At 40.6% G+C, this 17,011-nt stretch overlaps 3 protein-coding genes across 3 annotated transcripts; all 3 read right to left on the bottom strand.

The window, feature by feature from the left end:
* Positions 1-8,405: 8,405 nt before the first annotated feature.
* LOC120493879 (zona pellucida sperm-binding protein 4-like) lies at positions 8,406-10,416 on the bottom strand. Its single transcript, XM_089134466.1, has 8 exons — positions 9,904-10,416; positions 9,637-9,824; positions 9,463-9,560; positions 9,234-9,391; positions 8,957-9,149; positions 8,740-8,887; positions 8,597-8,669; positions 8,406-8,507 (listed from the first exon to the last, which is right to left on the bottom strand). Exons 1-8 carry the CDS (start codon positions 10,379-10,381, stop codon positions 8,434-8,436), a joined length of 1,410 nt encoding a protein of 469 aa, XP_088990592.1. The 5' UTR covers positions 10,382-10,416; the 3' UTR covers positions 8,406-8,433.
* Positions 10,417-11,568: 1,152 nt separating this feature from the next.
* Positions 11,569-13,673, bottom strand: LOC120493873 (zona pellucida sperm-binding protein 4-like). Its single transcript, XM_089134462.1, has 8 exons — positions 13,080-13,673; positions 12,813-13,000; positions 12,639-12,736; positions 12,410-12,567; positions 12,133-12,325; positions 11,916-12,063; positions 11,773-11,845; positions 11,569-11,674 (listed from the first exon to the last, which is right to left on the bottom strand). The coding sequence occupies exons 1-8, from the start codon at positions 13,636-13,638 to the stop codon at positions 11,598-11,600; spliced, it is 1,494 nt and encodes a 497-aa protein (XP_088990588.1). The 5' UTR covers positions 13,639-13,673; the 3' UTR covers positions 11,569-11,597.
* Positions 13,674-14,825: 1,152 nt separating this feature from the next.
* Positions 14,826-16,872, bottom strand: LOC120493872 (zona pellucida sperm-binding protein 4-like). Its single transcript, XM_039692780.2, has 8 exons — positions 16,338-16,872; positions 16,071-16,258; positions 15,897-15,994; positions 15,668-15,825; positions 15,391-15,583; positions 15,174-15,321; positions 15,031-15,103; positions 14,826-14,931 (listed from the first exon to the last, which is right to left on the bottom strand). Exons 1-8 carry the CDS (start codon positions 16,828-16,830, stop codon positions 14,855-14,857), a joined length of 1,428 nt encoding a protein of 475 aa, XP_039548714.2. The 5' UTR covers positions 16,831-16,872; the 3' UTR covers positions 14,826-14,854.
* Positions 16,873-17,011: the final 139 nt, after the last annotated feature.

Raw genomic sequence — 17,011 nt, 5'->3', positions numbered from 1 at the left:
TGACAGCCAAACAATTGAAAGGATGGAGTGAAGCACAGCAGAGTGGCATATATCATCTTTGCATGGAACATGGATGAGAAACTAGATTTTCCGAGGAAAAGTGAATTGTGCCTGCTAATGCAAAACTCAATCACTGTGGTCGTCAACACGTTGCTATGCAGTTGATTGAGTGTTCTGATTGGTTGCCAGGGTGTTACTTTCTACATTTGGAATCTGTGTTAGAGCATTGCTAAATATTGGCTTACATTTCAGGCAAAGCATATGGATTTTTTTGGCATATGTTACTGATTTTTGTTTCGGACTATTTCTGTCAAGACAACTCTCGGATTGCTTGGCATGGTATTGCTTGCCATGTTTGGTCTTGAAACAAAGCAAATATAACTGCTGCTACAGAGCATACACATGCTGTGAGCAAGTAATACATGCTGCTGTGTAATACAGCATACTTGACTTACTCATATAGCATTTAGGGGTGTGGTCCTGGTCAAGACAATCTACTGAACTCCAAACTGAATGGCAGAATGGGAAAGAAAGGGGATTTAAGCAATTTTGAGCGTGGAATGGTTGTTGGTGTCTGAGTATTTCACAATCTGCTCAGTTACTGGGATTTTCACACACAACCATTTCTAGGGTTTACAAAGAATGGTGTGAAAAGGGAAAAACATCCAGTATGTGGCAGTCCTGTGGGCGAAAATGCCTTGTTGATGCTAGAGGTCAGAGGAGAATGGGCCGACTGATTCAAGCTGATAGAAGAGCAACTTTGACTGAAATAACCACTCGTTACAACCGAGGTATTCAGCAAAGCATTTGTGAAGCCACAACACACACAACCTTGAGGCGGATGGGCTACAACAGCAGAAGACCCCACCGGGTACCACTCATCTCCACTACAAATAGGAAAAAGAGGCTACAATTTGCAAGAGCTCATCAAAATTGGACAGTTGAAGACTGGAAACAATCAATACAAAACAATCTGGCTTAAAAACAATTAAAGTTGAAGGATAAGTGACAAGGAGTATTAAAAACAGGTCTGAAGAACCTCCTTAGCACAAATTAAATCATTAGTTTTCCTTAATTGCATCTCCTCTGGTGTTTCTTTACAGTCTATAAAGTATTTGATCGATTTCAATTAAGTAATGGACCTGTACTTCAGGTTCAGTCTAGGTCTAGCATAGATACAGCCTCTCTTTGTTTAACATTACCGTCTCTGGATGTGAACCAGTGACACACTTAGCCTGTCCTTCATCCTCCAGGTTTTAATGATTAGCCGAGGATATCAGACATGAAAGACACGGCATCGTCCTCAGAGCCCCAATTTCTATATTAACTGGCAGCAGGGTGCTCCATTTTCAGTAATCTAGGTTGATGTGTACCGGAGGAAACCGATGGCACTCTTAAAACGAGTGCCAAGAACTTGTGGTTGGCAACTGCAGTGAGGAACAGAACAGAGAGTTTCTGCACAAGTCATCACATAATAAGTCTGCACTTGCATTTGTCAGATGTTAGAATCAGATTACTTAAAAAATGCAATCAAAATGAACCCTATTCCCAATAAAATCTAAACAGGAATTTAAGTTTTAGCAACTGAAATAGTCATTTTGTTATGGAGAATGTTTTTATTCTTGCATTTGCATTTTCTATTTTGTAGTTTTACTCATCGCATGTCAGCAGTAAATGATGGATGGAGCATTGTTGTAGTTTATAAATCTACATTAAACACAACACAGTGAGGACAGCAGTATCCCATACAATTTGTTATAAAAACCACAATTTTGATTTTGCAATGCAAAGAAACAAAATGAAATATTCAGCAGCCCCTAAGGGCAATATGGAGAATACCGTATATATTTATATATCCATCTTTGATCTAAATCATCAATGCTCATCCCATAAGACACATCTGCCCCGCAGCCTTCCCAGAGATATATAGTGGTGGGACGTCATCTGTAAATTGCTTTCTGACTCAGCATGTCCTGGAAAAATTAATTCACATATATACCAGCAGGTACTGGGCCCTCGGTGGTAAACAGCTGGCTGCGTTATTATTTGCTTCACTCTCTCTGGTAGTCAGCCTGCATGCATCGGTGTCCTTGGATGTGCTCAAAACCAACCCAGTAGGTGAGCAGGCACCAACAAATGAGGTTATCCGGGAACAAGAGAGGGTGGCCTTAGCAGGTGTTTGTGAGACATAGCATCTGCTGTGAATAACACATGTACTGCAAGGCATCTTCCTCTAGCTGACACTGCTGAAACATTTTCAACAGTAACAATACTATATATATATATATATATATATATATATATATGGAACTCTATGATCATAATGGGCTTTGTTTATGTCAAGGGCAGGTGGCGGTTACATTCCTTTGAGCTCTTTGTAGAGGCGGCTGTGGATGATGATGAGTGGATTCCTGTTTTCTAGGTCAGTCTGAAACATGATTCTGTGGAAATGTGCAGTCTGTGAGTAATATGGATTTTTAGTGTGTGCACAAACCAGTACTCATGAATACAATATACAGTATTATTACTGTAAATTTATTAAAATATGGTACTTGTACTGTAAATGAAAAATACAGTACTCATACTGTAAATATAAATACAGTATTACTGTAAATGAAATTACAGTACTGCTGCTGTAAACACTTTTACAGTAACTTACTGGCATCCAGCTAGTAAATTACAGCAACCTTTTTACAGTGATTGATAGAACATTTTAAAAATAAAGAATATTGTTCTAATAAAACGAAAATTTGTGGAACACAAAAGCACAGAAAGAATTGGGTCAAGAAAAAAAAAATCAAATTAATAAAAAAAGAGCAGCTTCCGGCTGAAGAAGTTTCTAGAGATGTGAAAGGGGAAAGATGGTGCAGATGAGAGTGGTTCTGGAGGAGGACAGTGGCTCTCAAAGACGAACCATTGTCAAATGAGACCAGACTATTACATCTGCACCTCTGACAGCAACAAACGAAACCACAGTTTCTCCTCCCTACTTTGCTTTTCACTATCACCAACATGAAGAGCAAGACAGAGAGAGAGTGCTCGACCTTTACTGTAGACAGCCAGTGTAAGCGCAAATTACACCAGAATGATTTATGTTAGCTCCTCTCCCAAATCCCACAACATCAGCAAGTGCTCAACATCCAGATGCAGCCGTACCTCTCCCCCTCTCTCTCTCTCGCGCTTCCTTCTACCGTTCCACCAAAGATGTCACAAGGACACATCGGCAGAGACATCCTCATTTCGTTCTGCTGGAGAATTGTGTCTCCTGGGTACCTATTTAATTACTTTGTGCTGTTTGATGACAAGAAACACGCACACACACACACCAGCTACCTGATTGCAAGGTGATGACCTCTCTAAATGTTGAAGGTAATGGCAGAGAAGGAGGAGAAACAGTTAAAAAACAATGCTTGTGTAATTTATCCATCCTCAACCCTTTATTAAAATAATAATTATTAGGACTGACACAACTGTTCCCTCTATTTTTGTGGGCAGTGATTTTTGGGACACACTATGAGGGTAGAAACATGTTCTGCATACTTTTGGAAAGGCTACTCCTTCTTGGTGTCATTGGGATTATTTATTATAGTAGTAGTTAGGCAACATTCTTTAAGTTAAGTTTTTCCATGTAATAATTTATATTTTTATTTCAGCTTTATTTCAAATACTGAAAAGATTTAACAATAATAGGACTGCAATTTCTGCAGTATATATGCTCAATATTTCCTTCGATATTTACTACAATGTGAGTATGATAGAGGAGACTGCGTGGGATGCTATATCCCACAATGCAATGCACTCAACTTGACCTTCCATTTCCATTGTGGCCAATAATATCTGGTAAAGCCAAGTTATTTTTTTAGCACACTTTGCACAGCATGACAATTCAAAATGAACATTTTAGATGCCATTCACAAAATAATCATGACAGAATAATTTTTTAATAATAAATGCATAGTAAAACATTCTGTTATGCATACTGTTTCTAAAAAAAAAAAGGCGGGCGTACTTACAAGGCCATAGTAGTCTCTTGCATCAGTCGCACGGGGAGTGAGGTTTACTCGCCCAGCTCTTACTAGCTTCCCTCTGTTACACATACTATGCAATATGTAGTTAGCAATAGGCAGTCATTTGATTCTGAACACATTACTCTTGCTATTTCTGACATATAAAGATATAGGAGAAATAATAAGAGTAGAATATTCCAAATTGAGCCATACTATAAAGATTGAATGGTTGACCAATGCATTTCATACACTCATACACACTGTGTAAAATTACTGTGTAGCAAACCTGAAGAGAGCGATAATTCTGTGCCATTAAACCAGATGTTCTAATCAGATATATGTTCTATAAATAAATAAATACATATCAATTAATTGAAAATGATTAATATTGATATTTACAAATATTATCATGGGAAAAAAAATATTTTGATACTTTGCTAAATGCCTGATCCAAATTTGAAACAGAATGCCAAAGTGAAGTCAGCTAGCTTCACAAATGTGTTATCCACAGGATGTGAAAGTTGCAGCTGCTGTCCTGTGGCGCGGTGTGTGTCTCAGCGAGTGGCGCACTGATTGCACATGTAAACACACAGGTGGTCTGGGCCTATTTTGGAGCAACTCGCATTAGAGCTCGATAAAGGCTGATTTTTTTTCTCAACATTATGACAGAACACGCTGTGTCCATTTCTGCACAGATTCACTCATATTACTACATCACACCTGTGCACTTCATAATCAGTGTTGAAGAGGCTTTTCAGACCTCATTATCGACTTTTTTCAAAAAAGCGACTATTGACAAATCTTGTGACTTTTTGGACTGCTTGGTAACATGTCATTCACAGAAAATACTGTATGTATTATAACACTAAGCACTTTATTTAATTATGGGCAACTTGCAATATGAACTTTACCAGTCTTTATTGTGTATGTTGGAAAGTACTAAAAATTTCATTGTATGCAAGTACAATGACAATAAAGGAATCAATCAATCAATTATCAGTGTTGTGTTGCACATATATAAACTCACTCACTGACTAACCTCCAGACTCTTGTAGCCAGCCAGTTCAGTGTAGGATGTGTTTAAATAGGTCGACTCTCTCGTGTGGCAACCAAAGGTAGTGGGACCTAAAAGTGGGACTTTTTTAGAGCATGAGCTACAATTTTACATATAGTAAATCTCTGCAGCTCCTTTTATGAGAAGCCCAGCATTCAGACTATCAGCAGCCTAGGAAACAACACAAACACCAGGAGTAAACGGGTGAGATTACATCTGTGCATGTTGCTCAACTCACACAGCCATCAACATAACAAGATTAGAGGATTATCATAAAAAATCATGGGAAAGCCAACAGGATTCTGAATTAAGCAGTGTTTCAGTAACTGAAATGATGCGGGTCTAAACAAAAAAGCTGTTGCATAATAAACATCAGGATAAATAAGGAAGAAAAGCAAAGGATTTGATGGACTAAGAAATAGAGATGTGGTTTTATAATAAAAAAGAACTACAAAGAACAACCTTTTTTCAAATTTTAAATTTGTTCTATATGAAGTTACACACTTTTCAACATTTATTATAATATTCATATTATTCTTAGAATTTATTTCATGAATTATATATATTCCATTATTTTTACTGTTTATATATTATTATATATAATCAGCTTTAACAAAAATGCAAAAAAAAAAAAATTTAAACAAACAAATATTTGTCCATAATAAAGTCAGAAATTAGTATACATACGTAAGAAGTCATGTATCAACGGTTTAAGTAAAAAGCTGGAGATGAAACAAGAAAAATAAAATCTCTGACAGCCTAAGAGGGTTTTTATCTGTTCGGGACGCTGACAACGCAAAGAGGATGTTTATTTTAATGGCAACCCATTTACTAATGGAAGCTGTCACAATGTATCATATTTGGTTTAATTTGTATTTTAAGGATATCAGAAAAACATGTTTTCTTGACTATTGTGTTAAATTGATAGTTCACTGCTAACAGTTAACTGGACCCATTGACTTCCATAGGAAAATAATAACAATATGGAAGTCAATGTGTCCAGTTAACTGTTGCAAATGAGGAAATGATGACAGAATTTTCATTTTGAAGTGAACTATCCCTTTAAAAAGCTGGACTTGATGCGAGCTCCAGTAGTATGTTCAGTAGGCAGAATGGCTAAGAATAGCTTGGGATAATTCATTAACCATGAATTGGTTCAGTTTGGCATCTTGGATGAGATGATCTGTGACATTACACCTCCTGCTGTGTGCATATACATTAAACACCTGAAATTACCTCTAAATGTACAGCTCTAAATGTCACACAGTCTGAGACGGACTATCGAGGTTGGTCTCTTGCTTTCAATTCCTGTAGAGCACCCGTCTGTTTCATGTTTACAGGCATCAGTCAGCCATGGTCATGATTGTGGGTTCATGTCTATCAAATCAACAGCGACAGATTACAAGTCCTTTTTTAAAGATATACACGACTAATGCAATTTTTTTACAAAAATAAATATGATAAGTTTTAGTATTTATAATATAGATAAAACGTTGATAATAAAATGAAATAAAAACTTTTGGGTGACCTGTCCCTTTAAGATGCCAAAAGCAGGCTCACCAGGGAATTACATAAATCTGTGGAATTAATCCCAGTTCTTACCTCAGTAGGTTTGCATGCATGTGTAAATCAGAAATTCTGTGGCGACCCATGTGGCATTACAACAAATATTTGTCATAACCTGAAGTTAAATGCCAAAACGAAAGGGGAAAGGGGAAGTCAGCATTTATAGGAAAACAAGAGAGACGGTGAGACAGAGAAAGAGAGATAAATGTGTGGCACTATGTTGATATTAAAAGCTGTTAGAGGGATTGGCCCTTGGACACAGTGCTTTGTAAATCTGATAAGTGGATTTTGCAATACTGTGATAGACTGAGTGTTTTTTTTTTTTGCTTGGTTGGTAAAATGATGTGATCAAGCAAAGCCTCAATACGACATGGCCCAAAAAAGAAACCGACAATCACTTGGGTTTGTGTGTGTGTGGCACTTTTCACAGCAAGGGCTTCTGTTTTTTAATCAAATAACCATATATTTACTGTAATTACCCTTATCGAAGTACTATTAAGTAATTAAAGGTTGAAAAGCTTTGGCAAACCATGGGCTCCCGCTCTGGACTGAGATTCTGGTGACTGACAATGAGTCAGCAAAATGAAAAGTGTCATGGCCTACATCCTCTTGACCTGGATGTCAGTTGAGCTCCACTTCTAAGTTGCAGGATGTTAATAAAAAATGCAGACAATTGGACCAGAAAATATATAGGCCATCCACACTACCATCCATTTTTGTGACACTGATTCAAACAGTAACTCCTGAGATCAAGTGTTAAAGTTCACAAAAATCACATACTCTCTTGAGTTGGTACTTATTTTGAACAAGTATTTATTCACAACTGCTAAAAAAAAAAAAGTATGAGTGCGTGTAGTACTACATTCGCAATGTCATCATGTGACCAACCAGCATCCGTTGTGTCACTTCTTCATTGTTCACAAATCCTCTCTTGTGAGCTCATGGGATTGTAAAGTGTTTATCATATACAAACTTCAGAATCTCACTAGAAGTAACTGTTAGGTCATGGTGGTACTTTTTGCCTACTCTTTCATGAATACTGTGAATTCAGACATACGTTCATCTCATACTGTTTTTCACCTACTATAGTAGGGAAGTATACGATTTCAAATGCTGCCATTCAATAACCAGTTAAAGTAACCATTCCATAAGAGTCATTTGTTCTTGAATCAGACTCGAACCAATTGAACTGAATGCTTCTTAAAAAGATTCACTGTTTCAAAGCTCTCTTCACTGTGGATATGTGCGGGATAAAGCAGTGTAACTGCAACGAGAACACAGAAAAAGTGTTCAGGTTCAACAAAACAATAGTAAGCGTTTTCATTAAAGTCTATAATATCAGTAAAAAAAAAAAACTAAATAATTTTTTATTATATGCAAGTCTGACGATAAAAAAGCTAATTTTTTACGAATCCTGATTGATCCAAAACAAAAGATTTGAAGCTTTATAACTCAGTTTTATCACCAACATAAAATATTGGGTTTTTAGGAATATTGATTAAGTTCAAATTAAGTTCACGATTGCCATGTACTATACAGCATTTTGTAAGTGTACTACTTGGAATATTATATCTGGAGTGCACCTTAAAATGCTATTCAGGTTAGCTTAAAAGTCTTAAATGAGGAAAATACTGCATGTACAAATACTATTATTTAACCTTAACTCACTTCAACACCCACATGCTTGACCTTCAATGACTGAAAAGACTGCTGATTTCTGCAGTTACACCTTTGTTTTCTAATTTCATTAGCATAGCACTAAATGTGGTCAGACAAGGTCAAGGTTCAATATCATTTATTAAACACTCATAGAATCAGTCTCACTTCTCCACTAGAAACCACAATTTGGCCGGAACTAGTGCTTAAACGAACGGCCCTTCCTAAAAGTGCAAGAAAACAAACCGAATTAACACCCACAACTACAAAACACAAGCTAAATAAAGCAGTTTAAATAAAAGGATGCACTGACTTTGCCTGGAGCAACTTTGCTGACAAGAGCCAGAAGAGGGATGGCACACCTCTGTACTGCAATGGATGAAGACCTGAGACGAGAACCAAAGCTGGCATTACGAACCAAGAGACAGTCGAAAACTGACACACTGGGTACTGTACCGTTTCCTGCAGAGGAGCCAGTGATGCTGGATCTACAAATGTGAACATCTTCACAACAAAGCGCTTGTAGTGGGTTGGGAACTGAAGACCAGATGATCCAGACACTGGAACCAGTGTGGTCAGGTAACGATCATCCCGGTAAGGGCATCTGAAAGGCAAAGAGGCAGTCAGAAACACCTTACAGCACACTAGATGGATAAAGACTGGCCTTACTCACCCATCAACCAGAAGGTCCCACTGGGGTAGACTGAGTGGACTAGGGGTTGATGTCGCCCAGCAATGTCCCAGCATCAAGACAATGTTGGGGTCAGACCTCTCCAAAATGCGCACCTCAACATAGACAGGTTCCCGCAAGACTTTCGTGACCGGATAATCAGCTTCACTGTAGTAGGATGTGTACGCCTCATCCCCTGAGGAAGAACAGCGTTTAACTTGAAACTGCTGCAAACTGGAGTTTTAGAAAGGCTTTAGGCATACCTGGGACAAACACTTACCTTCGGCACAGCCTTTGGTGACACATTGACCATTTGCCAGTCTAAGCTCCACTCTGAGGGGTCCAGGAGCAGCTACCGGTGGAGGTGGAGGAACAGTGTTGACCTCCACAACCAGAGCTTCCACCGAAGTACCAGAGTACCTACACTGGAAGAGAAGCCTGCACAACAAACAGTGAGCTTGTAGCATTTGTCCAGGATTAACATTTGTGATAAAGCATGAATCACTTACTGAAAATGGCTGTCCCTTGTGATGGAACCAAGTGGTCCCACACCCACTTCATAAGAGGAGGTCATTCTGTTTTCATACACCACATATCCACTGTCCTCCTGCAAACAGTAACCGTTGGCATCCAGTCCATATTACAAGCCATGCAGAACAAAAAAGCCACAAGCAGCTACTCACCATCATGCTTGTGCCACATGCAGTGACCGGGAACTGATATATAGCAAAGAAAGGTGTGGATCCCACAGGACTGCAAGCTGGATCATTTCCACCCAGGAGACGGATCGAATCCAGGCTCAACCGAGGCAGCGTAACGTCTCTAGCCACCACTACCACAAACTGACCATCTCTTATACACTGGACGGTCACTGAAACAAGGTTCAAGAGCAGGTTATTGCTGAAAATCAGTTTTACATGAACACCTTTACATTGACTCAACACTCTTACCTGCCTTCCCATAGTAACACTGCTGTCCGTTAAAGCAGCAGTTGATAGCTGCACACTCAGCACCACTGATACCAGGTGGACCACATTGGATTTGCTCATAATCAGCTACAGTACATTTGTCAAGGGGCTCGGTCTGTGCCACTGGCAGCTTAGGCTGAAACTGCTGGGGAAACTGTTGACTAGCTTGTTGGACTGACTGAGGAAACTGTTGACTAGCTTGTTGAACTGACTGAGGAAACTGTTGACTAGCTTGTTGAACTGACTGAGGAAACTGTTGACTAGCTTGCTGTTGAACTGGCTGAGGAAACCATTGATTAGCTTGCTGTTGAACTGGTTGTTGAAACCGCTGGTCAGTTTGCTGGAACATCAGAGGTTGAGGATTCTGGGGAAGATTACTCCACTTTGGAACAGCATGACAGAAAGCACCAAACCAAACACAAAGTGCCAGAGACTGCACAGCATACCAACTTCCTGCCATTGTTCAACAGCTAGTCACACTGTTGAGATGCTGCCCTTTGGTCTTTTTGTACTCTACAGATTTTGGCAAATTAATGATATACCCTCCCTCTTCGTTAACAGTCATGATTCTCCAGACTTGTATGAGTGGGAGTTTATGCAATGGGTGATTCCATTGGTTCATAATAATAAAGTCATTCCTTGTTCTTTTCTACTCTTATCATTAACATTTATGTATTATTACACATAACCCTCTAAATATATAGACTATATCCTTTAAAAAAAAACATAAAATTGATATAAAAACAAAATACAAGCAATTACCTGTAAACGTAATCATGGACCTTTAAATTACAGCAAATATTTGTAAAATGCGAATCAATCAAACCAATTGTGGTTTGAAAAAGCAATACATTGGTGTCACTCAGCACGTTTGGGCTTCCTCGAGAACCAATGAGGTTCATTGTCGTGTTACACAGAATGTGTAAGCTTTAACATAAACCAATTCTCATGTGTTATGCAGCACATTTGAGCTTCAGCAAGAACCAGTGAGCTTCATTCTAAGCCCCTTTCACACAAAGATTCTGGAAAAAATACAGAAAGTGCATCTCGAGATAGCTTGATTTGGGTTCATTCACACTGCCAGTGATTTTCCAGAATTTGTCAGTGCATTCACATATTCCCGTAAAGACATGTGATGTCAAGCTGTGACATGTAATATCTCCACAGCATTTAAGATCGCTTACAATCTGCAATTTCTGTGAAGCAATGCCCACACTCTTTTTTTTTTCCTGATTCAACCATAAACTAACACAATGCATAGCATTCCACCAAGCTGACAAATTATCTCCACGACACACCTCTTACACCATTGGTCCTGGCTTTTGTTCACACAAGGCACGTTCCAGGACTGCTTCCAGCATCAATCCCAGGACATGTTTACATTAACACAGAAGGCTCTAACAATTTTATGACAATTTCCCAGGATCAATGCACTGTGTGAAAGGGGCTCTAGTGTTAAAGCACATTTGAGCATTAGCAAAAACCAATGAGAACAACTTGCCAGGTGCTTTAATTATCCACCTGCCGCCCATAGAGGTTTTTCCCCTACAACAATGGAAGGGAGATTTTAGAACAGTTGTCCTCAACATACCAAATAAAAAAAACAATTTCATGTTGGTTGCATTGCAAAAAATGTGGTCAGACAAGTTCAAGGTTTGATATCATTTATTAAACACTCATAGAGTCAGTCTCACTTCTCCACTAGAAACCACAGTTTGGCCAGAAGAGGTAGCGTTTACACGAACAGCCCTTCCTAAAAGTGCAAGAAAAAAAAAAAAACAGAATTAACACTCCCACAACTTTTAAAGTCACAAGCTAAATAAAGCAGTTTAAATAACAGGAAGCACTGACTTCGCCTGGAGCAACTTTGCTGACAAGAGCCAGAAGAGGGATGGCACACCTCTGTACTGCAATGGATGAAGACCTGAGACGAGAACCAAAGCTGGCATTAGGAACCAAGAGACAGTTGAAAACTGACACACTGGGTACTGTACCGTTTCCTGCAGAGGAGCCAGTGATGCTGGATCTACAAATGTGAACATCTTCACAACAAAGCGCTTGTAGTGGGTTGGGAACTGAAGACCAGATGATCCAGACACTGGAACCAATGTGGTCAGGTAACGATCATCCCGGTAAGGGCACCTGAAAGGCAAAGAGGCAGTCAGAAACACCTTACATCACACTAGATGGATAAAGACTGGCCTTACTCACCCATCAACCAGAAGGTCCCACTGGGGTAGACTGAGTGGACTAGGGGTTGATGTCGCCCAACAATGTCCCAGCATCAAGACAATGTTGGGGTCAGACCTCTCCAAAATGTGCACCTCAACATAGACAGGTTCCCGCAAGACTTTTGTGACCGGATAATCAGCTTCACTGTAGTAGGATGTGTACGCCTCATCCCCTGAGGAAGAACAGCGTTTAACTTGAAACTGCTGCAAACTGGAGTTTTAGAAAGGCTTTAGGCATACCTGGGACAAACACTTACCTTCGGCACAGCCTTTGGTGACACATTGACCATTTGCCAGTCTAAGCTCCACTCTGAGGGGTCCAGGAGCAGCTACCGGTGGAGGTGGAGGAACAGTGTTGACCTCCACAACCAGAGCTTCCACCGAAGTACCAGAGTACCTACACTGGAAGAGAAGCCTGCACAACAAACAGTGAGCTTGTAGCATTTGTCCAGGATTAACATTTGTGATAAAGCATGAATCACTTACTGAAAATGGCTGTCCCTTGTGATGGAACCAAGTGGTCCCATACCCACTTCATAAGAGGAGGTCATTCTGTTTTCATACACCACATATCCACTGTCCTCCTGCAAACAGTAACCGTTGGCATCCAGTCCATATTACAAGCCATGCAGAACAAAAAAGCCACAAGCAGCTACTCACCATCATGCTTGTGCCACATGCAGTGACCGGGAACTGATATATAGCAAAGAAAGGTGTGGATCCCACAGGACTGCAAGCTGGATCATTTCCACCCAGGAGACGGATCGAATCCAGGCTCAACCGAGGCAGCGTAACGTCTCTAGCCACCACTACCACAAACTGACCATCTCTTATACACTGGACGGTCACTGAAACAAGGTTCAAGAGCAGGTTATTGCTGAAAATCAGTTTTACATGAACACCTTTACATTGACTCAACACTCTTACCTGCCTTCCCATAGTAACACTGCTGTCCATTAAAGCAGCAGTTGATAGCTGCACACTCAGCACCACTGATACCAGGTGGACCACATTGGATCTGCTCATAATCAGCTACAGTACATTTGTCAAGGGGCTCGGTCTGTGCCACTGGCTGCTTAGGCTGAAACTGCTGGGGAAACTGTTGACTAGCTTGCTGTTGAACTTGCTGAGAAAACTGCTGAGGAAACTGTTGACTAGCTTGTTGGACTGACTGAGGAAACTGTTGACTAGCTTGTTGAACTGACTGAGGAAACTGTTGACTAGCTTGTTGAACTGACTGAGGAAACTGTTGACTAGCTTGTTGAACTGACTGAGGAAACTGTTGACTAGCTTGCTGTTGAACTGGCTGAGGAAACCATTGATTAGCTTGCTGTTGAACTGGTTGTTGAAACCGCTGGTCAGTTTGCTGGAACATCAGAGGTTGAGGATTCTGGGGAAGATTACTCCACTTTGGAACAGCATGACAGAAAGCACCAAACCAAACACAAAGTGCCAGAGACTGCACAGCATACCAACTTCCTGCCATTGTTCAACAGCTAGTCACACTGTTGAGATGCTGCCCTTTGGTCTTTTTGTACTCTACAGATTTTGGCAAATTAATGATATACCCTCCCTCTTCGTTAACAGTCATGATTCTCCAGACTTGTATGAGTGGGAGTTTATGCAATGGGTGATTCCATTGGTTCATAATAATAAAGTCATTCCTTGTTCTTTTCTACTCTTATCATTAACATTTATGTATTATTACACACAACCCTCTAAATATATAGACTATATCCTTTAAAAAAAACATAAAATTGATATAAAAACAAAATACAAGCAATTACCTGTAAACGTAATCATGGACCTTTAAATTACAGCAAATATTTGTAAAATGCGAATCAATCAAACCAATTGTGGTTTGAAAAAGCAATACATTGGTGTCACTCAGCACGTTTGGGCTTCCTCGAGAACCAATGAGGTTCATTGTCGTGTTACACAGAATGTGTAAGCTTTAACATAAACCAATTCTCATGTGTTATGCAGCACATTTGAGCTTCAGCAAGAACCAGTGAGCTTCATTCTAAGCCCCTTTCACACAAAGATTCTGGAAAAAATACAGAAAGTGCATCTCGAGATAGCTTGATTTGGGTTCATTCACACTGCCAGTGATTTTCCAGAATTTGTCAGTGCATTCACATATTCCCGTAAAGACATGTGATGTCAAGCTGTGACATGTAATATCTCCACAGCATTTAAGATCGCTTACAATCTGCAATTTCTGTGAAGCAATGCCCACACTCTTTTTTTTTTTCCTGATTCAACCATAAACTAACACAATGCATAGCATACCACCAAGCTGACAATTTATCTCCACGACACACCCCTTACATCATTGGTCCTGGCTTTTGTTCACACAAGGCACGTTCCAGGACTGCTTCCAGCATCAATCCCAGGACATGTTTACATTAACACAGAAGGCTCTAACAATTTTATGACAATTTCCCAGGATCAATGCACTGTGTGAAAGGGGCTCTAGTGTTAAAGCACATTTGAGCATCAGCAAAAACCAATGAGAACAACTTGCCAGGTGCTTTAATAATCCACCTGCCGCCCATAGAGGTTTTTCCCCTACAACAATGGAAGGGAGATTTTAGAACAGTTGTCCTCAACATACCAAATAAAAAAAACAATTTCATGTTGGTTGCATTGCAAAAAATGTGGTCAGACAAGTTCAAGGTTTGATATCATTTATTAAACACTCATAGAGTCAGTCTCACTTCTCCACTAGAAACCACAGTTTGGCCAGAAGAGGTAGCGTTTACACGAACAGCCCTTCCTAAAAGTGCAAGAAAACAAAACAAAACAGAATTAACACTCCCACAACTTTTAAAGTCACAAGCTAAATAAAGCAGTTTAAATAACAGGAAGCACTGACTTCGCCTGGAGCAACTTTGCTGACAAGAGCCAGAAGAGGGATGGCACACCTCGGTACTGCAATGGATGAAGACCTGAGACGAGAACCAAAGCTGGCATTAGGAACCAAGAGACAGTTGAAAACTGACACACTGGGTACTGTACCGTTTCCTGCAGAGGAGCCAGTGATGCTGGATCTACAAATGTGAACATCTTCACAACAAAGCGCTTGTAGTGGGTTGGGAACTGAAGACCAGATGATCCAGACACTGGAACCAGTGTGGTCAGGTAACGATCATCCCGGTAAGGGCATCTGAAAGGCAAAGAGGCAGTCAGAAACACCTTACATCACACTAGATGGATAAAGACTGGCCTTACTCACCCATCAACCAGAAGGTCCCACTGGGGTAGACTGAGTGGACTAGGGGTTGATGTCGCCCAACAATGTCCCAGCATCAAGACAATGTTGGGGTCAGACCTCTCCAAAATGTGCACCTCAACATACACAGGTTCCCGCAAGACTTTTGTGACCGGATAATCAGCTTCACTGTAGTAGGATGTGTACGCCTCATCCCCTGAGGAAGAACAGCGTTTAACTTGAAACTGCTGCAAACTGGAGTTTTAGAAAGGCTTTAGGCATACCTGGGACAAACACTTACCTTCGGCACAGCCTTTGGTGACACATTGACCATTTGCCAGTCTAAGCTCCACTCTGAGGGGTCCAGGAGCAGCTACCGGTGGAGGTGGAGGAACAGTGTTGACCTCCACAACCAGAGCTTCCACCGAAGTACCAGAGTACCTACACTGGAAGAGAAGCCTGCACAACAAACAGTGAGCTTGTAGCATTTGTCCAGGATTAACATTTATGATAAAGCATGAATCACTTACTCAAAATGGCTATCCCTTGTGATGGAACCAAGTGGTCCCATACCCACTTCATAAGAGGAGGTCATTCTGTTTTCATACACCACATATCCACTGTCCTCCTGCAAACAGTAACCGTTGGCATCCAGTCCATATTACATGCCATGCAGAACAAAAAAGCCACAAGCAGTTACTCACCATCATGCTTGTGCCACATGCAGTGACCGGGAACTGATATATAGCAAAGAAAGGTGTGGATCCCACAGGACTGCAAGCTGGATCATTTCCACCCAGGAGACGGATCGAATCCAGGCTCAATCGAGGCAGCGTAACGTCTCTAGCCACCACTACCACAAACTGACCATCTCTTATACACTGGACGGTCACTGAAACAAGGTTCAAGAGCAGGTTATTGCTGAAGATCAGTTTTACATGAACACCTTTACATTGACTCAACACTCTTACCTGCCTTCCCATAGTAACACTGCTGTCCGTTAAAGCAGCAGTTGATAGCTGCACACTCAGCACCACTGATACCAGGTGGACCACATTGGATCTGCTCATAATCAGCTACAGTACATTTATCAAGGGGCTCGGTCTGTGCCACTGGCTGCTTAGGCTGAAACTGCTGGGGAAACTGTTGACTAGCTTGCTGTTGAACTTGCTGAGAAAACTGCTGAGGAAACTGTTGACTAGCTTGTTGGACTGACTGAGGAAACTGTTGACTAGCTTGTTGAACTGACTGAGGAAACTGTTGACTAGCTTGCTGTTGAACTGGCTGAGGAAACCATTGATTAGCTTGCTGTTGAACTGGTTGTTGAAACCGCTGGTCAGTTTGCTGGAACATCAGAGTTTGAGGATTCTGGGGAAGATTACTCCACTTTGGAACAGCATGACAGAAAGCACCAAACCAAACACAAAGTGCCAGAGACCGCACAGCATACCAACTTCCTGCCATTGTTCAACAGCTAGTCACACTGTTGAGATGCTGCCCTTTGGTCTTTTTGTACTCTACAGATTTTGGCAAATTAATGATATTCCCTCCCTCTTCGTTAACAGTCAGGATTCTCCAGACTTGTATGAGTGGGAGTTTATGCAATGGGTGATTCCATTGGTTCATTAGAATAAAGTCATTCCTT

Source organism: Pimephales promelas, chromosome 8, assembly GCF_988280905.1.
Source record: "Pimephales promelas chromosome 8, fPimPro1.hap1.1, whole genome shotgun sequence".
Taxonomy (NCBI): domain Eukaryota; kingdom Metazoa; phylum Chordata; class Actinopteri; order Cypriniformes; family Leuciscidae; genus Pimephales; species Pimephales promelas.
Note: the sequence above shows the minus strand (reverse complement) of the source record. Positions and strands in the feature narration are given on the sequence as shown.

Coding starts and splice junctions, on each gene's coding strand:
- LOC120493872 (XM_039692780.2), bottom strand. CDS start 16,830: ATGGCAGGAAGTTGGTATGCTGTGCGGTCTCTGGCACTTTGTGTTTGG. Junction 15,584..15,667: donor CACCAAAGGCTGTGCCGAAG/GTAAGTGTTTGT, acceptor GTTCTTCCTCAG/GGGATGAGGCGTACACATCC. Junction 15,104..15,173: donor TGGCTCCTCTGCAGGAAACG/GTACAGTACCCA, acceptor TTCTCGTCTCAG/GTCTTCATCCATTGCAGTAC.
- LOC120493873 (XM_089134462.1), bottom strand. CDS start 13,638: ATGGCAGGAAGTTGGTATGCTGTGCAGTCTCTGGCACTTTGTGTTTGG. Junction 12,326..12,409: donor CACCAAAGGCTGTGCCGAAG/GTAAGTGTTTGT, acceptor GTTCTTCCTCAG/GGGATGAGGCGTACACATCC. Junction 11,846..11,915: donor TGGCTCCTCTGCAGGAAACG/GTACAGTACCCA, acceptor TTCTCGTCTCAG/GTCTTCATCCATTGCAGTAC.
- LOC120493879 (XM_089134466.1), bottom strand. CDS start 10,381: ATGGCAGGAAGTTGGTATGCTGTGCAGTCTCTGGCACTTTGTGTTTGG. Junction 9,561..9,636: donor CATGTGGCACAAGCATGATG/GTGAGTAGCTGC, acceptor TACTGTTTGCAG/GAGGACAGTGGATATGTGGT. Junction 9,150..9,233: donor CACCAAAGGCTGTGCCGAAG/GTAAGTGTTTGT, acceptor GTTCTTCCTCAG/GGGATGAGGCGTACACATCC.